This window comes from Rousettus aegyptiacus, unplaced genomic scaffold, assembly GCF_014176215.1.
Source record: "Rousettus aegyptiacus isolate mRouAeg1 unplaced genomic scaffold, mRouAeg1.p scaffold_m13_p_7, whole genome shotgun sequence".
Lineage (NCBI taxonomy): Eukaryota > Metazoa > Chordata > Mammalia > Chiroptera > Pteropodidae > Rousettus > Rousettus aegyptiacus.
This window is the reverse complement of record NW_023416310.1, coordinates 34,428,862-34,449,385: the sequence shown is the minus strand read 5'-3', so window position 1 is coordinate 34,449,385 and position 20,524 is coordinate 34,428,862. Positions and strand designations below refer to the sequence as shown.

Below are 20,524 nucleotides of genomic sequence, written 5' to 3'. Positions count from 1 at the left end.
AGTTATTTTCACTTTAATATTATGGAAAGAAATATATGACCCCTACTTTGATGTTCTACCAACCAATTTCTGCTTGTTTCTTAACTGGCAAGGCAAATAAGAGAGCAAAGAGCAATTTCATGCAGAATTGTATTTCGGTCGGTGTTTGTGAATGGTAAGTAAAATTATAGGAATTGGAATGAATAACTCCAATTTTTAAGTGTGTAGGTGTTAGATTCATTAAAAAGATTTCTAGGACAGACGTTTCCATTCAATCATTCAGTTAATACTGAGTGCATACCTTTGTGGTAGGCACTGGGGAGACAAAAAAGAAGGCATGAGTTAGGTCAGACTAAGGGAAGGAAATAACGGTAAGTATGCTTTTGAGAAACTCTTCTATACTGTCATTAGCCTTGGGTAGTGTTAGACCTTGAGGACAGAGATAAAACAACACTTAACACTTGAAAAGTGGAGGTGGTTGTGGTTAAGGGGATCGGCCAAAAGACCTGTCTAATCAAGGTGTGGCAATGCTCTGGGAGGAGGCTGTAATAATAATAGCAAACCCTTATTATGAACCAGGTGCTCTTATAAACTTTATCGCTGTTCTATGAAGTAGCTACTATCATGATCAGATTGCAGAACTGAGGCACAGAGTTTACATAACGTCTCCAAGTCTACAGGACTAGGAATGCGCTGGGATTGGGACGCAGTATGACTTTATTCTTCAAATGCTATCCACATGCGGCGACTTTTCAAAGAGAAAGCCCTCCTTACCCAAGACTAACTGGTTCTACCGCCACGTTCCCTTCTATTTTTCCCTTCTTGTTAGGTATATGTTTTGCAAGAGCCAATCATTTCTTCATTTCCTCGTTAAACTTTCCCTCGAGGGTAGGCATCGAAACCGCTCACAGCCGCAGAATTGCAGTAATTTACTTTTGGAAAAGGAATAGATCAGCAGAAGCAATTAGCGACGCGCGACTGACCCCAGGAAGAGGTTACCGATTTAACTGAGCGCCCACCGGGTGAAGCTCAGATAACCCTCGTCGCAACCGAGTCTGTTCCGAATTCCGACTTCTGAATTCCGGAAAGGACCGCTTCCGGCGGCGCCGGAAAACCTGCGGGGACCATTTCGGAGACGGACTGGGCAACTGTCAGTTCTCCCATGCCCGGAAGGTGATCGCCAATCGGCCTCAGGATCGAGACCCTGCTGGCCTTATGTGGGAGCTAAGTGAGTCGGGTCCCTTAGCTGGGTGGTTCTGGGTGGCGTATATTGTTTGGTCTAACAGTGGCACACATCCTCAACATTGTGCTTTCGGAAGCTTTTCCATGATGCATTTATTCTCGGCATTCGACAGCTGTATACAAACAGAAGCGGCCGGCTGGCACCCTCTCCCGGCGTCGAGGCAGGTGCGGTGCCCCCTCTGGTGCGCTACTCAGGTCCCAACCGCCCCTGCGTCCAAAGGCTTTCTGGGCTCGGTTTCCAGGCGAAGCCACCCCAGATCCGTATTTTTTGTTTGTTCGTTTGCTTTAAACAATGACTTCTTTTTTACCTTACAAATAAGTTCCAAGGTTTCCAACTCATGTTCACACGTTTCCACCAATGCAACTACGTATTTCCACCGTCCTTTTTCAGATTTCATGAATATCTTAGCGGCAAGAGAACACCAAATTGGAAGTCGGCCTGAGTTTTAGTCCTGAGTGTCATTAACTAGCGGTATGACTTTGGAGAAACTTTTTTTGAGCTCGCTGGACTCTCATTTTCCTTTTCTGTAAAACGGACTTGGAATAAATAGCAAGTAAAGTTCTTTCCAGGTTTGACATTTGGATTAATGTCCCAGTGTGTTTTTCTGATTCCTACCTCAATTACTTATCTGTGCTTTGGTTAATCTCTCCTGTAGGGCCTTTCCTTCCACTCCATTAATCTGTATCCTTGTCAAATCTGGTTGTAGACTCATTAAAACAAATTCCTAAGGAATACTGTGCTTCTTGAGCCCTTTTTAGTTCTCAGTCCAAGGAAATGTACCTGAATAAGGTTTTTTTTTTTAAAATATGCCATTCTTGAGGTGTTTACTGTGCCTGAGAATTATTATATTAGAATATTTTAAAGACAGTGAACCCAAGGAAAGGACTCTGGCTTATTAAACTTTGCATCAGCAACCTCAAATGCACTGCCTGAAAGCTGGTGCTCAGGAGATGTTTATGAGAAGAAAACATGTACTTTCATTATTTTGGTTTCTCTGTCCCTTAAAAACTGAAAAGCAAAGTTGTAGAAATGCAGTCTTGAGAGCAGAATGGAATTGAAGACTCAAAGAGGAAAAGAAGTATACTACGGAGTTATGAACAGTACCATTGAGTTTTATTGCAGTCTTCTCTCAGTAAACTTTTTCATTCCAAGAAAGATACTCAAAAGGCATTATGTAATAAATATTTATTGGGTGACTTTTTCCCTCTCTAAAGTGTCTTTTTTTTTTTTTTTTTTTTTTTGTGGAATGGGAGGCGAGAAGAGGGGGGTAAAGGGCGAAAACAATTGCAAAACAATTTAAAAATTAGATGATAAACCATTGGAGATTATGGGTGGGTCAAAATAACAAAAGCTTGTAGGAGTGAGGGGACTATAACAGGGTAAGAGATGAAGTGAGAAGTTAACGGAGGGTGGATAATGAATGAGTCCCTACATAGCATGCTTTGAAGTTGTACTTAAACTGGTGATTAATTGGGGGCCATTGGGTTTTTAGCAGAGAGCTGATGAATTCAAATTTGCATTTTAGAAAAATCACTCTATTTATGATTTGGTTAGTTGATGTTTCAAGAGTGAAAAAAAAAAGCTCTTTATAAGTTTGTTGTTGTATTTCAGTTCTGTCATAGTAGGAACGTTAACAATAATAACATTTAATATCTAGAAAGTAGTATGGAATTTCAACTCTGACTAGACTGAGCTCTTTCAGGGCAGGAACTCAGCTTTATTTATTGTTGTAGCTCTAACACAATGCTTTGCATGTAGTAGATACCCAACTAGTATTTGCTAACTTGATTTCAATATTAACTAAAATATTATTTTAAAACTCTTTTTCTAGGATAAACATGAACCAGAAGATACTGAAAGTGGAGAACTTGCTACGATTTCACACTATTTGTAGGCAGCTGCACAGCCTGGGTCAAAGAAGAATATTAGCACAGTGGAAGCATGTATTTTCATCTGCTTACCCAGTGTGGACGGCTCAGCTGTACTCTTGGCCCTGGCAAACAGACATGCTCTTTGGTGCTGCTTTATCTCAGTATAGGCTTCTAGTAACAAAAAAGGTAGTTACAGATTTCTATCAATTATTGTATTATTTGATCTGAGATGGAAGTGTGTAGAACCACGAGTGGAAATCCATTTTCAGTATTTCATCATTTACAGAATCTTTATACCATAATTCTGCACTCTAGGCAATACATCTCTGTGAAGAAGTTTTAGTTGTTCAGTAATGCTGATGAATTTGATTACTTGAGCACTGGTAGTATATAACAGTGAATTAAGGATGTAGGAGTTTTCATTTTAGTCTAAGATTTAACTACTTATGGGAGTGTTAACTGGTAGAACTAGGAGCTGTGATTATGATAGATACTACAGAATAAATCTAAATTGTCACTTAAAAGTTTTTTCTTCATGTGTTCTGAATTTTTAATAGGAAGAAAAATCACGGAAATCTCAGTTGTCTTCAACAAAATCTAAAAAAGAGGTGGAAGTGTGGATTGGAATGACTGTTGAGGAGCTGGCCAGAGCAATGGAAAAAGACGTAGGTGAGCCAGATAATTTTATAAGGAAAAATATGAGAACATGGATTACCCAGTATTTTATTTGCAATAAGATTAAGACATTCAAGGATGAAAATTAGACTGATGGTTTAAAAAGATGTTTTTTTGCTTTAAGTCACAAACTCTAATTCATTTCTTGGCTTTTTGCCAAATATAGCTCTCTAAGATTTTGCTTCTAATTAAAGTAGAAATGATTTTCTTATCTGAAACTAACTGTTCTTTCTCAGAAATTTTGTGGTTTATTAGACTAAGTTCAAAGAATGTTTTTTGGACTAAGGGACTATATTTATATTCATTTACTTTCCCTTGGTTTTTCTATAATTTTCTGATTTCATTTTTTTACTAATTTTGACAATATCTATAATGCCAGCAGAAAAATATTCATAGTAATAGCTATAGCTTTTAATGATACTATTTTTATTTATAAACGTATAGCATCATTGTCATTTTTTTATTCCTTCATTGCATCACTGATGTATTTATTATCATTTTAGGATTGTTGGAACAAAATTGGAGTTTTCATCATAAACTGACATTAAAATTCAGTAAACCAGAAATAGCCAATGACTGTAGCAAAATAAAGTAGCAAGTGAAGCAGACTCTTGGGAAAAAGAAAGAATTAATAATAATAACTGTTATTATGTACTAGTACTTTATATTTATTAACTCTGTAATTCTCACAGTGCACTAGAGGTACGTATGATTATTATTGCCTTTTATAGGTTGAGAAACTGGGGCATAAAAAGAATAAATAATTGCCCAGGATTTTATGGCTATTATGTGGTAGAGCCAAGATGTAAACCCAGGAAGTATAATTCTAGAGCCCATGCTCTTAATTCACAGACCAAATTATCTCTCAAGAATTGTTATTTTATAAATTACAGCAGAACTAGAATTTTAATGTTTTCTGCTCGAAAGTGTTACTCTTTGTGCATGTACATCCTCACAAAGAATAGAAAATTAGCATACTGTCTTGCATTTTTATAACTTTGCAGTTGCATTATATAATTATATCCAGAACAAATGGTCATTCAGAATTTTTCCAAGAAAAACTGTATTGATATGATTTTTATGTGATATTTATAATAGACTTGATTTGAAACTTTATTTTTGACAATTTTCATACATATGAAACCAGAAATAATAGAATAATAAGCATAATGTATGCATAAACTAATGACAATTATTACTATGTCACTTAATCCATAAATACTTCTACGTCCATTGCTAAAAGATGATTTTTTTAAACATTACCGCACACAGACCTGTAATCATAATTAAAATATAAATTTAATTCCACAGATCAGTGCTCTAAACCTGAAACCGATTTGCAACGATTTAAATAAGTTATCTATTTAAAGCTTATTTAATTTTATATTCACATTTCTTTTGAGTTAAAGATAATTTTTATATGCTGAATATTTTTTAACTACTATATTAGCAGTCTGAGTACATTTTTTTTCTCCCCTGGGTCAATGGAAATAACTGGATATAATATTTCTGGTTGAAATGCTTGGGCACTTTTCTACATGTAAATATTTAAATCTTGGATAAAGATAAGATGATATGTGAATACTACATGCACTTAATATAGAGGGAAAAAGATTATCCCTATATATAAGCTATCTCTCAAAAGTTTAGCAAAACATTTTGGAAAACTAGTTACTGGATTATTAGGAAGTTTAGCATTATTAGAAACAGAATTATTACTAATTATAATTTTTATGTTTAGAAAGTTTTTTTGTTCTCTTAGAACATATTCATATAGAAAATTTGAATTGTGTCATTCTTAAAATGCGTTTTCTTGAGAAAGGATGTGGTGGGAGAGACATGAAGTCTTATGAAGTATTATCAGTGATGTGTTGGCTTTCATCAATTTGTGAGCCAATCAATAAATTATAAGGAATTTTGTGAGCTGTTTGTTAAACACAACTGTTTAAAATAATTAAATCATAAACAAAAGTAATATTCATCAAAACTTTTTACTTCCTAATTATTTTACAGCATTTTACTGTTATCTTGTTCCTGGGGTTATTTATGCCTATTTTGCCTATATTTTGGACATACTGTATAATAATGTGCTACTGCACATCTCTTTTCATCGCTGCATTCAGTGACTTCATGTTGGTAGCTTGAAATCAACCATAGTACTTGCACCATGGAAATTAGGAAATTTTTTTTTTTTTTTATTTTTGGCAAGCTTTGGGAGTAAACATTTACCAGCCTATTACTGAACAGAATGTTCTTTTTGGGTAATGTTTTGGTTATTTGATGATGCCTTTATTTTATATAGTTGTCTCAAAATGTGTATTTATAGGGTGACAAAGTCTGGAAACACAAAACTATTTATTTTAATATAACATCATTCACAGGGAAATATGACTGAAATGAAAACAAAGCACATTAAAATGAAAAAACACATAACAAGTAAACATTTTTCCTATATTTCAAGACTTTTTGGACACCCTAAATAGATACATAAATAAATTAATTGAGTTTGTGTGTATGCTGAGATACTGTGTATATGCACGCACACGCATACAGTCAATTTTGGGAAACTGTATTGGCAAATTCTCTAAAATTAATACTCATAGCGCTTTTGCAGTCACTCCCAGACATGTGCAGAGCAGTAAAAATTTTGAGTCGCCCAATCACACATTTCTAGCTGAGGTTCTAGGAGGCAATACTGTCTTCTTGTTTCAACAAGTATCATTTTTGTGGTTTATTTAGTGCCAGGTATTTTGCATTTTCATGCTTTTTGTTGGTGGTTTTGCTGTTCAAAATAGCCCCTAAGCATAGTGCCGAAGCGCTGTTTAGTATTACTAACTGCAGGAAGGCTGTAACATGCCTTACAGAGAAAATACATGTACAGTAAGCTTTGTTCAGGCATAAGTTATAGTGCTGTTGACCATGAGTTCAATGTTAATGAATCAACAGTATAGTATAGTAAATAAGGTGTCTTTAAACAGAAACACGTAAAATGAGGTATGTATTGATCAGCTGATGAAAATGTGACCAGAGGCTAAAGGAACCCAATCCTGTATTTCCCCTCAGAGCAATAGTTCAGTATTTGCTAATTCAGCATTTATGATGGTTTTATAGAACATAACTATGGTGGATACAAGAATCAACTGTATATATACATACACATTCATATATGCATGACATGTGTTTTCCAAGTTGACCGATAAACTATTCAATACTAAATGTATACAACATGCAATTTAATGTTTTAGGTGACTCATATGGTTCATAAAAGTACATAAATATTCTAAATATTTATGACTGCAGAATTCAAGTTTATATGTATCATATTTTAAAGATCATTTTCTTTTTAGGTTCTTTATGATTTGTTAACATTAGAGTTAAAAGATAGCTTATATAGTTATTCCTCTCATTGAGTATATTGTTTATATAGACATTTATTAAAAGAGGTTACTTTCTTGAATATTTAATTTCATGATCCTAAAAGGTTTTATCTTATCCCACCCAGATTGTATATATGAAGCTTTAATGAATACTACTATGGACATAGATTCCCTAGAAGCAGACTCACATTTAGATGAAGTCTGGATCAAAGAAGTGATAAAGAAGGCAGGGATGAAGTTAAAATGGAGCAAATTAAAACAGGACAAAGTCAGAGAAAATAAAGATGCTGTGAGAAGGTAAAACGTAACCACTTTTTAATGGAAAGAGTTACTTTAAATTTTCTTTTGCAATTAAAATGACGTGTGAATATAGGTCAAACTTTGCTTCGAAGTGTTTAAAGCATCAGAAAGTATATTCAGGTTATTGTCAAGCTCTAAGGATTATTTTTTTTAGTTTTCCAAATATGTATATTGATAATGAATTTTAAAAATTTATTCAGTTCTGCTCATGGTTTTGAAGATGCCAACTTTAGGTGGGCAGTGATGTATTTTGTCATAAGTCATTGTATGTATAGAAGAGGAAAATAGTTATGCCTAATCAAAGCTGAATGTTGGGTTTTATTATTAAAGTAGTTCACAGAGATAATGCAAACCAGTTCACCAGCTATAAAGTGTTTTTGATGTTGAAGAAATGAAATTCCTTTGCCATTAATTGTAGGCCCCATGCAGATCTAGCTTTATTAACCCCAAGGTCCCCAGTGGTTACTATAATGGGCCATGTTGATCATGGGAAAACGACATTACTTGACAAACTGCGAAAAACTCAAGTGGCAGCATCGGAAGCTGGAGGCATCACTCAACACATTGGTGCCTTCCTTGGTATGTACACAAATTACCTCACAGTGTGCTCGGGAACTCCAAATATTTTCTTAAACCAGATGTCATAGAATGAAATATACAAATTCAAAGTAAAAGGGGGGGGGGAGGGAAACAAAGTAAAAGGGAAGGCTAAAGGTTAAAGCCATTGGTTTGATGAAACATAGAGCAGATGGTTAATAAAGATTATTCTGTATATATTCTATAAGAAGCAAATTATATTACCGTTTTATTCTAGCCCATTTTTAGTTTGATTTAATGAACTTAAATTCCTCAGTGCTAGGTTGTGACAATGTTGCTAATTATAATTAAATAACAGCTATCATGTACTGAGCACCTAGCATGTGCCCAGGACTGTCCTGAACAACTTATATGCTTTATCTTCCATATCTTCAAAACAGAATCATTAGGTAGGTATTAATATTCCTACTTACAGATAAGGAGGATGAGGCTTGTTTAGGTTAAGTTACTTGCTCAAGGTACACAGCTAGTGACAAAGCTGTTGGACTCAAATCCTGAGCTACTAACTGTATACTGAATTGTCTTTGTTGCTCAAGGCAGTTGTGCTCATGTACGAGTGGCTGCCTATATAACTATTATTGTATTTTTTCTCCAGAATAGATATCAGTTGGTACATTTGTGAAAGTTATATTCTAGAAATATGAAGAGTTTTAGTTTGAACTTTTACATGAAAAGAAAACCCTGCAGGTCTCACTGGTATCACTTATTGTTGTGAAATAATCTGTATTCTGATTAAGGTAAATGGAAGGAATAAAATTATTTTAAATCATTTTTGTGTTTGATAATGTCACACAAATTCCTTCATGTTAAAGAGGTACATATTTGAGTCCTTGCTGTTCTTGGATTTCTGTTTCCACAGTCTCTCTGCCTTCAGGGGAAAAGATAACGTTCCTTGATACTCCAGGACATGCTGCTTTCTCAGCAATGAGAGCCAGAGGTGCTCAGGTCACTGACATTGTCATATTGGTAGTAGCTGCAGATGATGGTGTGATGAAACAAACTGTAGAATCTATTCAGCATGCCAAAGATGCTCAAGGTACTGTGTGTCTGTGGTTGACTTACAATAATCACTGTTTTGGGGCCATGTGTGTTGTAGCTCATTTAATCTTCATGGCAATCCAAGGATTATTATACTTGTTTTACAGATAAGGCTCAAAGACAGTTGAATTGTTTTCCCACAGATACAACTACTAAGAAGAGTGTTGCAGGATTCATTTCGGGACTTGTGACCACTAATACAGCCCTTCCTCTACTGTTTACTTACCTGGCATAGTATGAGAATATGACAGTCTCAAATAACTTTTTAAAAAAGTTTTTATCATGGAAATTCTAAACAGATGTAAAAGTAAAAATAGAATAATGAACCCCCTTGTACCCGTCAACTAAATTCATTAGAAGTTGCAGAGTGATGATATTCTAAATGTTATTCCTTGTTCATTTGTCATCTAGACTTCTCTAAAGGGAAACTTTCCCCTCATCTACATTAAATAAATTCTTATTTGGTCAAAAGTATAAAATTGAAACTTTTGGAAAATTACTTAGCTACTGTCTCGCTTATTTTTTTTTTCATTACAAAATTGTAATATACACACATACTCTGCACTTTCATCCTTATTCTGATATGACTCTATTCCCGCTGAGAAAATACTGTTGTCTTAAGAAAATGTATCTGATGGAGTACATCATATTCCCCTAGGTTTGCTCGAAAAGAAACATAAAGAAGGTTGAGAATCACCAATCTAGTCAAATTCTATCATCTCACAACGTGAAAACTAAGACCCAGAGAGTGGTAGGAACTCCCCTCATTAGTTAATTGGCAGCATGAATCTGATCTTCAAGCTTCCAATGTCATTCTCTTTCTAATTCCTCAACATTGCTTTTGTGGAATGGACTATATTCTTAATTATTCTAAGGCATATAACAAAGAGAGTGATAAACTTGCCAGAGATCCCATAACAAAGAACAAAGTAGTTGGTTGAGATAGGTTAAATCCTTCACATTGTGCTTTCCATACTTGTTTTCTTGATTTCTGTTAAGTTTCAGCTCATCAATAGAAATGTGCTTTTTGATAATAGTAGGTTGTGGATTGCATAGCTTTTTTGGTCTGTTCCTTTGAAACCTGAAAAATTTGCAGATTTGGTGAAACCCAACCAGAGAATTATCTCCTAGAATATTGCCTGATTTTTGTAATGAGAAGATATCTTTATTAATGACAAGTAGATTTTAAGGTTATTTGGTTCATTCATTAAGTAAACATTTATTGAGAATATACTATGTGTCAGTCACTTAGCTAAATGTATGAATAAAGAATTTGCTGTCAGTCCTAACAGTTTACAATAATAATACTTAATTTCAGCCCAGAGTGAGACGTTAGATTTTAACAATGTGTTAATACCTCCTGGGAAGAAGAGGCAAATCATCTACTGGTATTAGAATTGAATAGAATCGTCTCTTGACTTTTTTCTGGAGATTATCTCCAGTGTAGTTGCTGATCTTTCCTTCAAATTATAGGCCTTTCTTCACCCAAAATACTGTTTTGTTTTGTTTTTTAAAATAATCTTAGGTTTGTGGTCTTAATTCAGAAGCTGCTTATAATTACAGTTTTAATAGCTCACACCTGGAATCCTTATACATAGAAAGCAGAGTAAGGTGGGTCTAACGTGGGTCTTTATAGGTGTTTTTTTAAGTCTATTTACTGAGTAAAGAAAAAGCCAGAAAAGGTTGGTGTCTTCATTGTGAACACCTGAAATTGAAGGTGTCATCATTTACACTCTTCTTAACTCTTTCAGTGCCGATTGTCCTTGCCATAAACAAATGTGATAAAGCTGAGGCTGATCCTGAAAAAGTGAAAAAAGAACTGCTAGCTTATGATGTGGTGTGTGAGGATTATGGAGGTGACGTTCAAGCAGTGCATGTCTCTGCACTTACGGTAAATGCAAGCATCTTATAGACGATGTGTACAAATGGGAATGCACATAGTGCATTATACCCAAAGAACATTTTGATGTACATAATGTCTTTTGTTGTTTAAATAATTTTCTGGGTACTAGGCAAAGCTGGTGTCATTATTCTGGTTCGGTAGGTTAGAAATTAGGCTCAGAAAGGTCAATCACCAATCCAGGGCTACATAGCTGATCAGTGGGTAATCAGGTCTAAAATAAATAACTTTCTTATTATAAGATACTTAGAATGAGGAGAATAAATGGTGAATGATATTAGGATAGGGTAATATTAGGCTAAAGACTGTTTTAAGCAGAAATGAAATCCAGCTGGTAATAAAAAGTGCTTGTTTTTTAGTGAAAAACTATAGAATAGGTCCTAGGACATTTAAGAGAGATTTAAACAAAAACGATTTCACTAATACAAACGTGAAACATTTGGATTCAGTTTGTAATGATTGACTCAATGTTTTAATTAATTAAATTTCTGTAAGTCTTTAATGTTATTTAAATTTGTGTTTCCATTACCAATTATTCTTTTCTGGTTGAAAAACACTAAGAAAGCTCAGTACCTGCTCTGTGATAGCATTTCCCAATCCTCTTATTCTATACAGGTCACTGCTAAGCAACAATTTACTTTTTTGTCCCTTCTCATATTCTGCAGTTTATTTGTAATACAGACTTTTTTCACCTTGATCGTTCACGGAAGAGACGATACTATATTTGGCCATCTTCCTCCAGTTCAGTCTAATTTTATCTTTACTTTTCCTAAATTCGTTATCTCCAACATACTTAGAAATTATGCCTCTATTAATAGTAAAACCATTCCTCTTTTTCTCTGAAACACATAAAATGCCTCCTTTGTTATATTTCTGCTATACTTTGATTGCTTTTGCACTCTGAAAGCCAGATGGCAAGATTAAAACATTTGAAGACATGGCCACCTACCTTTTCTGCCCAGATACCATCAAATGAGTAGATAGATGTAAAGCTAGTTAGGCAAATTTGGAGGCATGGCAAAGATGATTCCTGGAGAATGGAAGGATTTGGGGGAGAGTGGCAGAGAAGTAAGATGAGGACTTCTTTTCCAAGGTAGACATAGACGACTACATCATGTAAAGAAACAACCCCACCTTTGCTTTTCAGGACAGTATTTTATAAATTGGAATAAATACTAGGATTAAATAGATGGGTAGCAAAGTATTCATTCAGTTTTGTTTAAAGTTGTCTGTGTTGTTTTATAGTCTGTAAAAAAATGTTAGCAATCTCTTGCTGACATAGAGAATGGAAAAATCACTTGCCCATCTGTTCCAGTTCCATCACCAGTTGATCAAGCTGCATGATCTTGGAGCCCTAGAAAGCATAGTAAACAGATAATTAAAAGTGAAAGAATCATTTAATCTCATATTTAATTTTACAGGTAAGGAAAGGAGAACTAGGGAGGTGAAGTGATTTTTCAGGGTTGCACAACTGGGTAGTTAACAATGGATCAGATGAAAAAGCAGATGTAAAAGCTTATTTACTTGGATAGAACTTCAGTGTAAAGTAGAATTGTAAAGAAGGAAAACACAGTTGTAGAGACGGAGGAGGGAGTAAATGAATGAAGCACGTTTATGGAAGGATATTAGCAAGCACCATTAGAGGCCATCCTTTTAAGAAAAAATAGCCACTGTTTCTTGCAAGATCTTTCCCTGGATCAAGTTTTTTTACTCCTCCCTCCCTCTCTTCTCCCCTCTTCTTTCTAATTGGGTAATTAATGCTTTTAATGCTTAAAAAGTATAACTGTCAAAGATTATTTGGCTTTCTCACTCTGATACTTAACATTTACAGATAATATTTATTAATGTATATTAACAATTTTGTTATTGTTGTTGTTATTAAAGGGTGATAATCTGATGGCTTTGGCAGAGGCAACAGTTACTCTTGCAGAAATGTTAGAATTGAAAGCAGACCCCACTGGTCCAGTGGAAGGAACAGTAATAGAATCTTTCACAGACAAAGGAAGAGGGTAGGACTGTTAAAATGCTTGCTTTTTAATAATTTCATTTCATTATTTTGTGACTTGATTAAATAACTGTATTTTGATTGAATGGTATGTTAGTCCATGAACAATATTTTGAAAGCATTTGTTTTGAAAACTATTATTACACTAGCACACAGAACACAACAATGCAGTTAGCAGTAGACCATAGCCACTATCTGCATACATCTAGTAGTTGTAGTTAGATGACTTAAGTAGTTCAATTTGTTAATTTTTTTCCCCTACTGACTTAACTAAATTGGTAAAGCCTCATAGACTGACATAAATTGCAATGAAATAGCAATTATTGCATTTTAGGATTTCCAAATTTTTTGTATCCTTACCCATTAATATAATATATAGGAAAGTCTTTTGAATGATATTCTCTTCTTTAATTCTTTCCTTGTCAGAAGAGGTCTCACTGCTTAACTAATTAGTTATATAAAAAGGATTAGGATTCTGTCAGAACACTCAACTATCTGCACCCTTTAGTACCATAACCTTACAAGAAATGTTTTTTGTTTGTTAAAAAAACGTCTTCTTGTGGTAAAGATGCATTACATTAAATTTACCATCTTAATCACTTTTAAGTGTACAGTTCAGTAGTATGAAGTATATTCACATTGTTGTGCAACAGATCGCTAGAATTTTTTCATCTTGTAAAACAAACTCTATTCCCATGAAACACTAATTTCTCCTCTTTTCCCTTCAGCCCTTGACAGCTGCCTTTCCATTTTCTGTTTCTATGATTTTGACTGCTTTAGATACTTATATGAGTGGAAGCATACAGGATTTGTCCTTTTTGTTTGGCTTATTTCACTTAGCATAACGACCTTGAGGTTCATTTATGTTGTAGCATGTGACAGAATTTCTTTTTTTTTTTTTTTAAGGTTGTGTATATACTGCATTTTCTTTATCCATTCTTTTGTTGATGGGCATTTGGGTTGCTTCCACCTTTTAACAATTGTGAAATGTTTTCATGGTATGAAAAACTGCTTGAGAAGTAGAGAAGTAGTGGAGTTAACACTGTGTGTACATAAGATATATTTTAAAATCTCATAAAGATATCTTTGCTCTACTTAAGAAAGTGCTATTATTTCTTGATTATAGTATTAAGACTATACTTTTATTTTCATTTTAGTCCTGTTACTACAGCAATAATTCAAAGAGGAACTTTAAGAAAAGGCTCAATTCTGGTTGCTGGAAAGAGTTGGGCAAAAGTACGCTCAATGTTTGATGAAAATGGAAAAACAATTAATGAGGCCAGTCCCAGCATGCCTGTGGGAATTATAGGCTGGAGAGACCTCCCTTCTGCAGGAGACGAAATTCTTGAAGTAGAATCTGAGGTATATCAAGCTTAATTCCTATTATTAGATATAATATAGTGATTTTAAATATCAATCTATAATATGATACCCAATAAGTATATTATGTTAACAAATAATGCTAGACTATAAGGGGCTATAAGAGGGCCGGTGGTGCCATTTGAGAATTTGGCTATAGAATTTTTTAAAATTTGAGATAGAATTTTTAAATTGAATAATTTTAATTATACAGAAAGCCCCCAAATCAAAGTTTTATAAGTTTCTTGAAATTTACAAAATTAATGATTTCATATATGAGTTAAGCTAATTTCATAATGTGGGAAAAACACAAAGCTTTTAACTCAGCAATTACTGGTTTCTGTTTAGTTAAATAATTCCTTTTTTTTTTTTTTTTTTTTTTTTTTTTTACCTGTAAAGCGAAGGGCACGTGAAGTTATTGACTGGAGGAAGTTTGAGCAAGAACAGGAGAAAAATAAAGAGAATCTGAAAGTAATAGAAGAAAAGCGAAAGGAACACCAAGACGCACATCGGAAAGCCCGTGAGAAGTATGGAACTTTGCACTGGAAGGAGAGATCGTTTATAAAGTACCAAAAAAACAAGGAACAAAAACCCTTAAAGCTAAAAGAGAAAGCAGAAAGAGATTCAAATGTACTTCCTATAATTATTAAAGGTGACTTTTTAAATATTTTACTTTATAACTGATTTTTGGAATATATATATTTCTTCGTTCTCATAATTAATTTGGGCCATTAAATTTAAGCCAAAATTATTTCAGTATTTTGGGGCAGACCTTTTTTATTGAGGTATAATTGACATATTAGCTTCAGGTGTACAACATAATGATTCCATATTCGTATATATTGCAAAATGGTCACCACAGTAAATCTGATTAACATCCATCACCATACATAGTTAGAAAATTTTCTTCTTGTGATATGAACTTTTAGGAACTATTTTCCTAGCAACTTTCAAGTATGCAATACAGTATTATTAACTATAGTCACCATGCTATACATTACCTCTTCATGACACTTATTTTGTAACTCGAAGTTTGTACCTTTTGACACCCTTCACCTTTTTGCCCACCCCCTACTGGGGGAGATTTTCTTAGTAAACATTTTTCTTGTCGATTCTGTTGTAAATGTTCATTTGGTTCATAATTTATTAACTTAAGTAGACATTTATAATGCTAAACCTAAATAAAAGGTGATTTAGTGGTAAATGCCATTTTTCTTAGGGTTTTAGATAGATTGTCATTTTGTATCTCTTAATGTCTCACTCTTAACACCAATAATTTTAAACTTTTGCTGCATTTAGGTGATGTTGATGGTTCTGTCGAGGCCATTTTGAACATTATGGATACCTATGATGCTTCACATGAGTGCGAACTAGAATTAGTACATTTTGGTGTGGGTGATATTAGTGAAAATGATGTTAACCTTGCTGAAACTTTTCATGGTAAGGATTCCATTTCCTATTTGTTTAACTGTGTTCCCTATTACATACTGTGAATAATTTTCTTCTGTCTTTTGTTGTTTGGCATATATGTGGCATGACCCCATCAGCATCACCTTTCCTATTGCAGGCAAGTCCCAGCTACCAAATGAGGGTGGAGGCGATGTACATTATTTTAGCCATTGCTCCACTTGTTGTACTGTTTCCTTGGGGAACTATTTCAAGCCCCAGTAGTGTTTCTTCATTTTTTTTTTTAAAGGTACCATTACTGCCCTCTCTCTCCACTCCTCTCACTCAGCCCAAGGTTGGTTGTCTGTATCTTTCATTTAGACTTTTGAATGCTCCTAACACTATGATCATCAGCCTATTCCGTACATTCCTTTATTTTTTTTCTTTTGGCTACCTATTTTTGTTTGTTGATAATATTACAAATCAAATATTGCTTAAATCAAAAGCTCCTTTTAGCTTTAAATTCCTACAAGGCAGGGGATGGTTTATTAGTCAAACTCATGATACACAAAAAGGGGACCCATGACTGTCTCTTTAACTAAGTCTGATACCTAGCAAAGCACCAACACTTTTGGGTGATAATAATCATTTAGGAAGGAGGTACTTTATGACCTGACTAGAACTAAGTGTTATCTCTACTATTGAAAAGGTATTTTCAGTAATGCTGGTTAATTCAAAGTATTTTATGGGCACTGACTAGCCTAGGACTGTACTGTGTAATATAGATAGTGTATTGAATGATTTCTTAATGATGATTTTCAAGGTCATTGTTTTTCTTTTGATTAAGCTGTTTGCATTAATTTTTTCCATTTGTTTAATACAAGAATGTTTTGCTTTTTTCCTCCTAAGATATTTGCCTTTAAATTCAGTATTTATTCTTTGGTAAAATGGTCAGCTCTATGGAACTTCTTTCATTTCTGATATAGCTCTTGAACTTTACCAATTAAGTAACTATTATTATCTTTTGGCCCCTGAATACCTAGAGGTAAACAACAGAAGTTGTAGACAATAAGATTATAATTTAATATTAGAATTAAATGTTCGTAAAATAATATAATAATATTTCAGCCCTAATCATTTTTTTCTTTCTGGTATGAAAAAGCAAAGCTTTGTTTAGCATACAGTCTTACACACTATGGGCTCTTAATATGTTTCTTAAATTAATGGATTTAAAAATCATAAAGAAATTTTTCTTATTAACAAGCCACAATAGAATTTATAAAATCCTTTTGTAATTTCAGAATTTACTAGTTTCCATGAGAAAAAATTATAGAATTTCTCATTTCCCCTACTTGCTTTTAATTTACGTAGAAAGAAATAATATAGATTTGAGTTTCTGCTTGAAAGACAGACTGTTTAATGCAGTATTTGTGTTCCTTTATTGATCGTATTTCTGCTTACCAGGTGTTATATATGGCTTCAATGTGAATGCAGGCAATGTTATTGAGCAGTCAGCTGTAAAAAAAGGAGTAAAAATTAAACTTCACAAAATCATTTACCGTCTTATTGAAGATTTGCAGGAGGAATTGAGCAGCAGATTGCCCTGCACTGTGGAAGAGCATATAATAGGTGAGTGCTCACTGCATGTTACTTTTTAATATTTATATCTTATGTGCTATAAATAATACTTGAAAGCAAAGTTTAGAGGAAATATATTTCACTGTTGAAATAAATTCACTGTTCCAGTACATATATTCCATTCTAAAAAAAAAAAAAAAATGACTACATAAGAATTCAGTATAAATTCATATGTCTTATTAACACCTGCCCTCTGCAACATGTTATACTTAGGCACTAAGGATACAAAGCAAGTAAGGCAGTAAGAACTAGCCCTGAAGTTTAGACAGGAACAACTAATTGTAATATAAATTAGACTGGGGTGGGAGATGTAAGGGTTAACATGTCATGGAAGAAGCCATTGATTCTATCTTGGGGCTGCAGAGAAATCCACCATGAGAAGAAAATTTACGTTTAAATATTAAATATTTAAAAACATTCTTCCTAGCATATCCAGATTACAGGTTAAATTTACTTAAGATGACTGAATTATTTTGTTCTTTTTCCTCCCCATATACATACTTTTTTAACTTTCAATTTTGATGTTTTAAATTTCCAGAAAAATTAGAAGTATAAGAAACTCCCTCCCATATACCCTTTACCCACTTAACCAATTGTTTACATTTTGCCACATTTGCTTCCCCCCCTTTTTTTCTGTATCATTTGTTAGTAAATTTGATACTGTATTTGTTTGCTAGTAAATACATTTCCTAAGCACAAGGATGTTCTTTTATAAAACCATCAGACAAATATTAAACTTGGGAATTTTAACATTAGTACTATTAAGCCACAGTCCAGATTCAAATTTTGTTCATTGTCCCAATAATGGACTTGATAGGTATATATTTTTCCCTCAGTCCAGGACCATGGATTATGTTTAATTCTTGTCTATTTTGCCCTTGACAGTTTGAAATGTATAGTCCAGTGACTTTGTAGAATTACTTTAATTTGGATTTGTCTGATGTTTCCTCAGGATGAGATTCAGTATTTGTATTTTAGGCTTTTCTGACTTGCTTAACATGATCATACAGAAGTTTGTATGTTTTTATGCTAATAGCAATTTGTAAAACTATGTCATATGAAGATTTCTAGGAGTAAGCAAGCACCAAATAACACTAACCCTGGAAAGTTGGTACATTATAGTATGTGGTACCATGTCATTATTGGATTTTGTTTTAATTTTTAGTCAGTGAAAAAATTAAGCTGGGTCACAGATTAAGTACTCTTTAGTGGATATAAATTACCAGTGATGAAATTAAAAATAAATCAGATAACAGATGATCTGTTCTAGAAAATATAGAGGTACAGTTGAAAATGAGGTTTTCATGGAGCAGACAGCAATTATATTAATCTTGTCAACTATTATCATCTCCTGGTGCATTTTATTCAGCCAAAATAAATTCATTCATTCTTTGGATAAGCATGTTTTTGTGATTTTCTTTTCCAAGAATATCCAAGCATTTTTCTGCAGTTCTAATATTGGTCAGGAGAATAAAGTTGATGGTTAAAGAAAACCAGGACATCTTTCTATGCACAGTTTGTATTTTTTCACACGTGTAATTCTGCCTTGCATAATGTCAGAAATTATATATTTCTCAGTGTTTTGTATTCTGTACTTAATATTATCTTCTTCTTAAAGGTGAGGCTTCTGTACTTGCTACTTTCTCCATAACAGAAGGGAAGAAAAAAGTTCCTGTGGCTGGATGCCGAGTCCAAAAGGGACAGTTAGAAAAACAAAAAAAATTTAAATTAATCCGTAACAGACAAGTTATTTGGAAGGGTAAGCAACATCAAAATTTGTTTCTATTTCATATCCATTCACCAAAATCTGACAATCCTGAGTAACCATTTGAAATCCATTCATCTTTCACTTATAATCCTAGTTCAGGTCATTCCTTCTTGCTCATAACTAGATTCCACTTGTTGGGTTCCTTTTTTACTAGTTCTGATGACTATACCGGGATCATTAGTTCCCTAATCCAATTTTTTAAACTGCTAAAAATTGGCCCCAAACTACCTTTCCAGCCATGTTTCCTACACTTGATCTACGTCAGTATACCTGCTTACTTCCATCCTTTAACTTGACATTTTGCCTGCAGTCTTTTATCATGTTTGAGTACAATCCCATCCTCTGCAATCTTGGTCCATCTTTAAAATGGGCGATCTAGTATTTTTCATTACAAATCTTTGTAACAAACTTCATTTTCCTTTGGTTTCCCTGGTATTTAATCCTGTCATTTAACAGTAATAATTTTCAACACCAGGCTACATAGCTGTTAGGAGATGCTTATTTGTTTGTATATATGAATCTTATTTTTTTTAAGGCACACTAACCTCAATGAAACATCATAAAGATGACATTTCAATTATCAAAACTGGAATGGATTGTGGTCTCAGTTTGGATGAAGAAAAGATAGAATTTAAAGTGGGAGATGAAATTGTTTGTTATGAAGAAAAGGAAGTTCTAACCAAGACCTCTTGGGATCCAGGATTTTAATATTAAGAATGTAAAAGATTAAATGTCTTGCTTTATTATAGAGCAACTAATAAAAGTTTTGCTTTATTAAAGGTTCATCACTACTGGTCAAAAAATACCCAAGTAGTTCATCCAAGCGTTAATATGCATTAGCTGTTGAAATAAACTTATTTAAGGATGCGTCCAACCAGAAATCCTGGTGTTAGTAATATGGTAAAAGGGAAGTATTGGCGTATCATTGAAAGTGATCAGTTAATAAACTTAAAAGTGTGTTTTAAGGGTGGTATTAAGGCAAGCAGTCCTCCCTGAATTGAGCTACATGGGCAAAATATGGAACCAACCAAATACTGCTTGAAACAGTTTTCAGTGTCAACAGTACTAATGAGCAAATATTCCTGAGTTCACGCTCAACACTGAGCATTAGTGTATTCCTCTGTACTGCAGACAGCTAACACCCCAGCCAGATCATGTAGGGCAACTTAAAGCTCAGCCTTTAAATTTCTTGTGTATGAACCAAATGTCATTGCCTCTTTTTAGCCAAGATCACACCAATTCACACACATCACTTTCTCAGTGGAGGGGTGAGGTGGGCAGCTCCCCTTCCAGGGGTCATTTGGCAATGTCTGCATACACACTTTTGATTTTGGTAATGGTGGTGAAGTGCTACTAGCATCATGTGGGTAGAGACCAGGGATGCTGTT

At 34.0% G+C, this 20,524-nt stretch overlaps 1 protein-coding gene across 5 annotated transcripts; it reads left to right on the top strand.

Annotated features, from left to right (window-relative positions):
* Positions 1-1,076: 1,076 nt before the first annotated feature.
* On the top strand, positions 1,077-20,001 carry MTIF2 (mitochondrial translational initiation factor 2). 5 transcript variants are annotated; one of them, XM_016162607.2, is made up of 14 exons: positions 1,077-1,207; positions 3,054-3,279; positions 3,651-3,762; positions 7,271-7,442; positions 7,897-8,024; positions 8,902-9,078; positions 10,832-10,971; positions 12,865-12,989; positions 14,143-14,347; positions 14,744-14,996; positions 15,644-15,784; positions 17,195-17,359; positions 18,987-19,127; positions 19,672-20,001. In XM_016162607.2, exons 2-14 carry the CDS (start codon positions 3,061-3,063, stop codon positions 19,842-19,844), a joined length of 2,151 nt encoding a protein of 716 aa, XP_016018093.1. In that variant the 5' UTR covers positions 1,077-1,207; positions 3,054-3,060; the 3' UTR covers positions 19,845-20,001. The 5 variants fall into 5 exon arrangements, with proteins under 5 accessions (XP_016018093.1, XP_016018089.1, XP_016018090.1 ...); XM_016162603.2 differs by having other exon boundaries at positions 7,864-8,024; positions 19,672-19,919; XM_016162604.2 differs by lacking the exon at positions 1,077-1,207 and adding an exon at positions 1,222-1,386 and having other exon boundaries at positions 7,864-8,024; positions 19,672-19,915.
* The last annotated feature ends 523 nt before the right edge of the window (positions 20,002-20,524 follow it).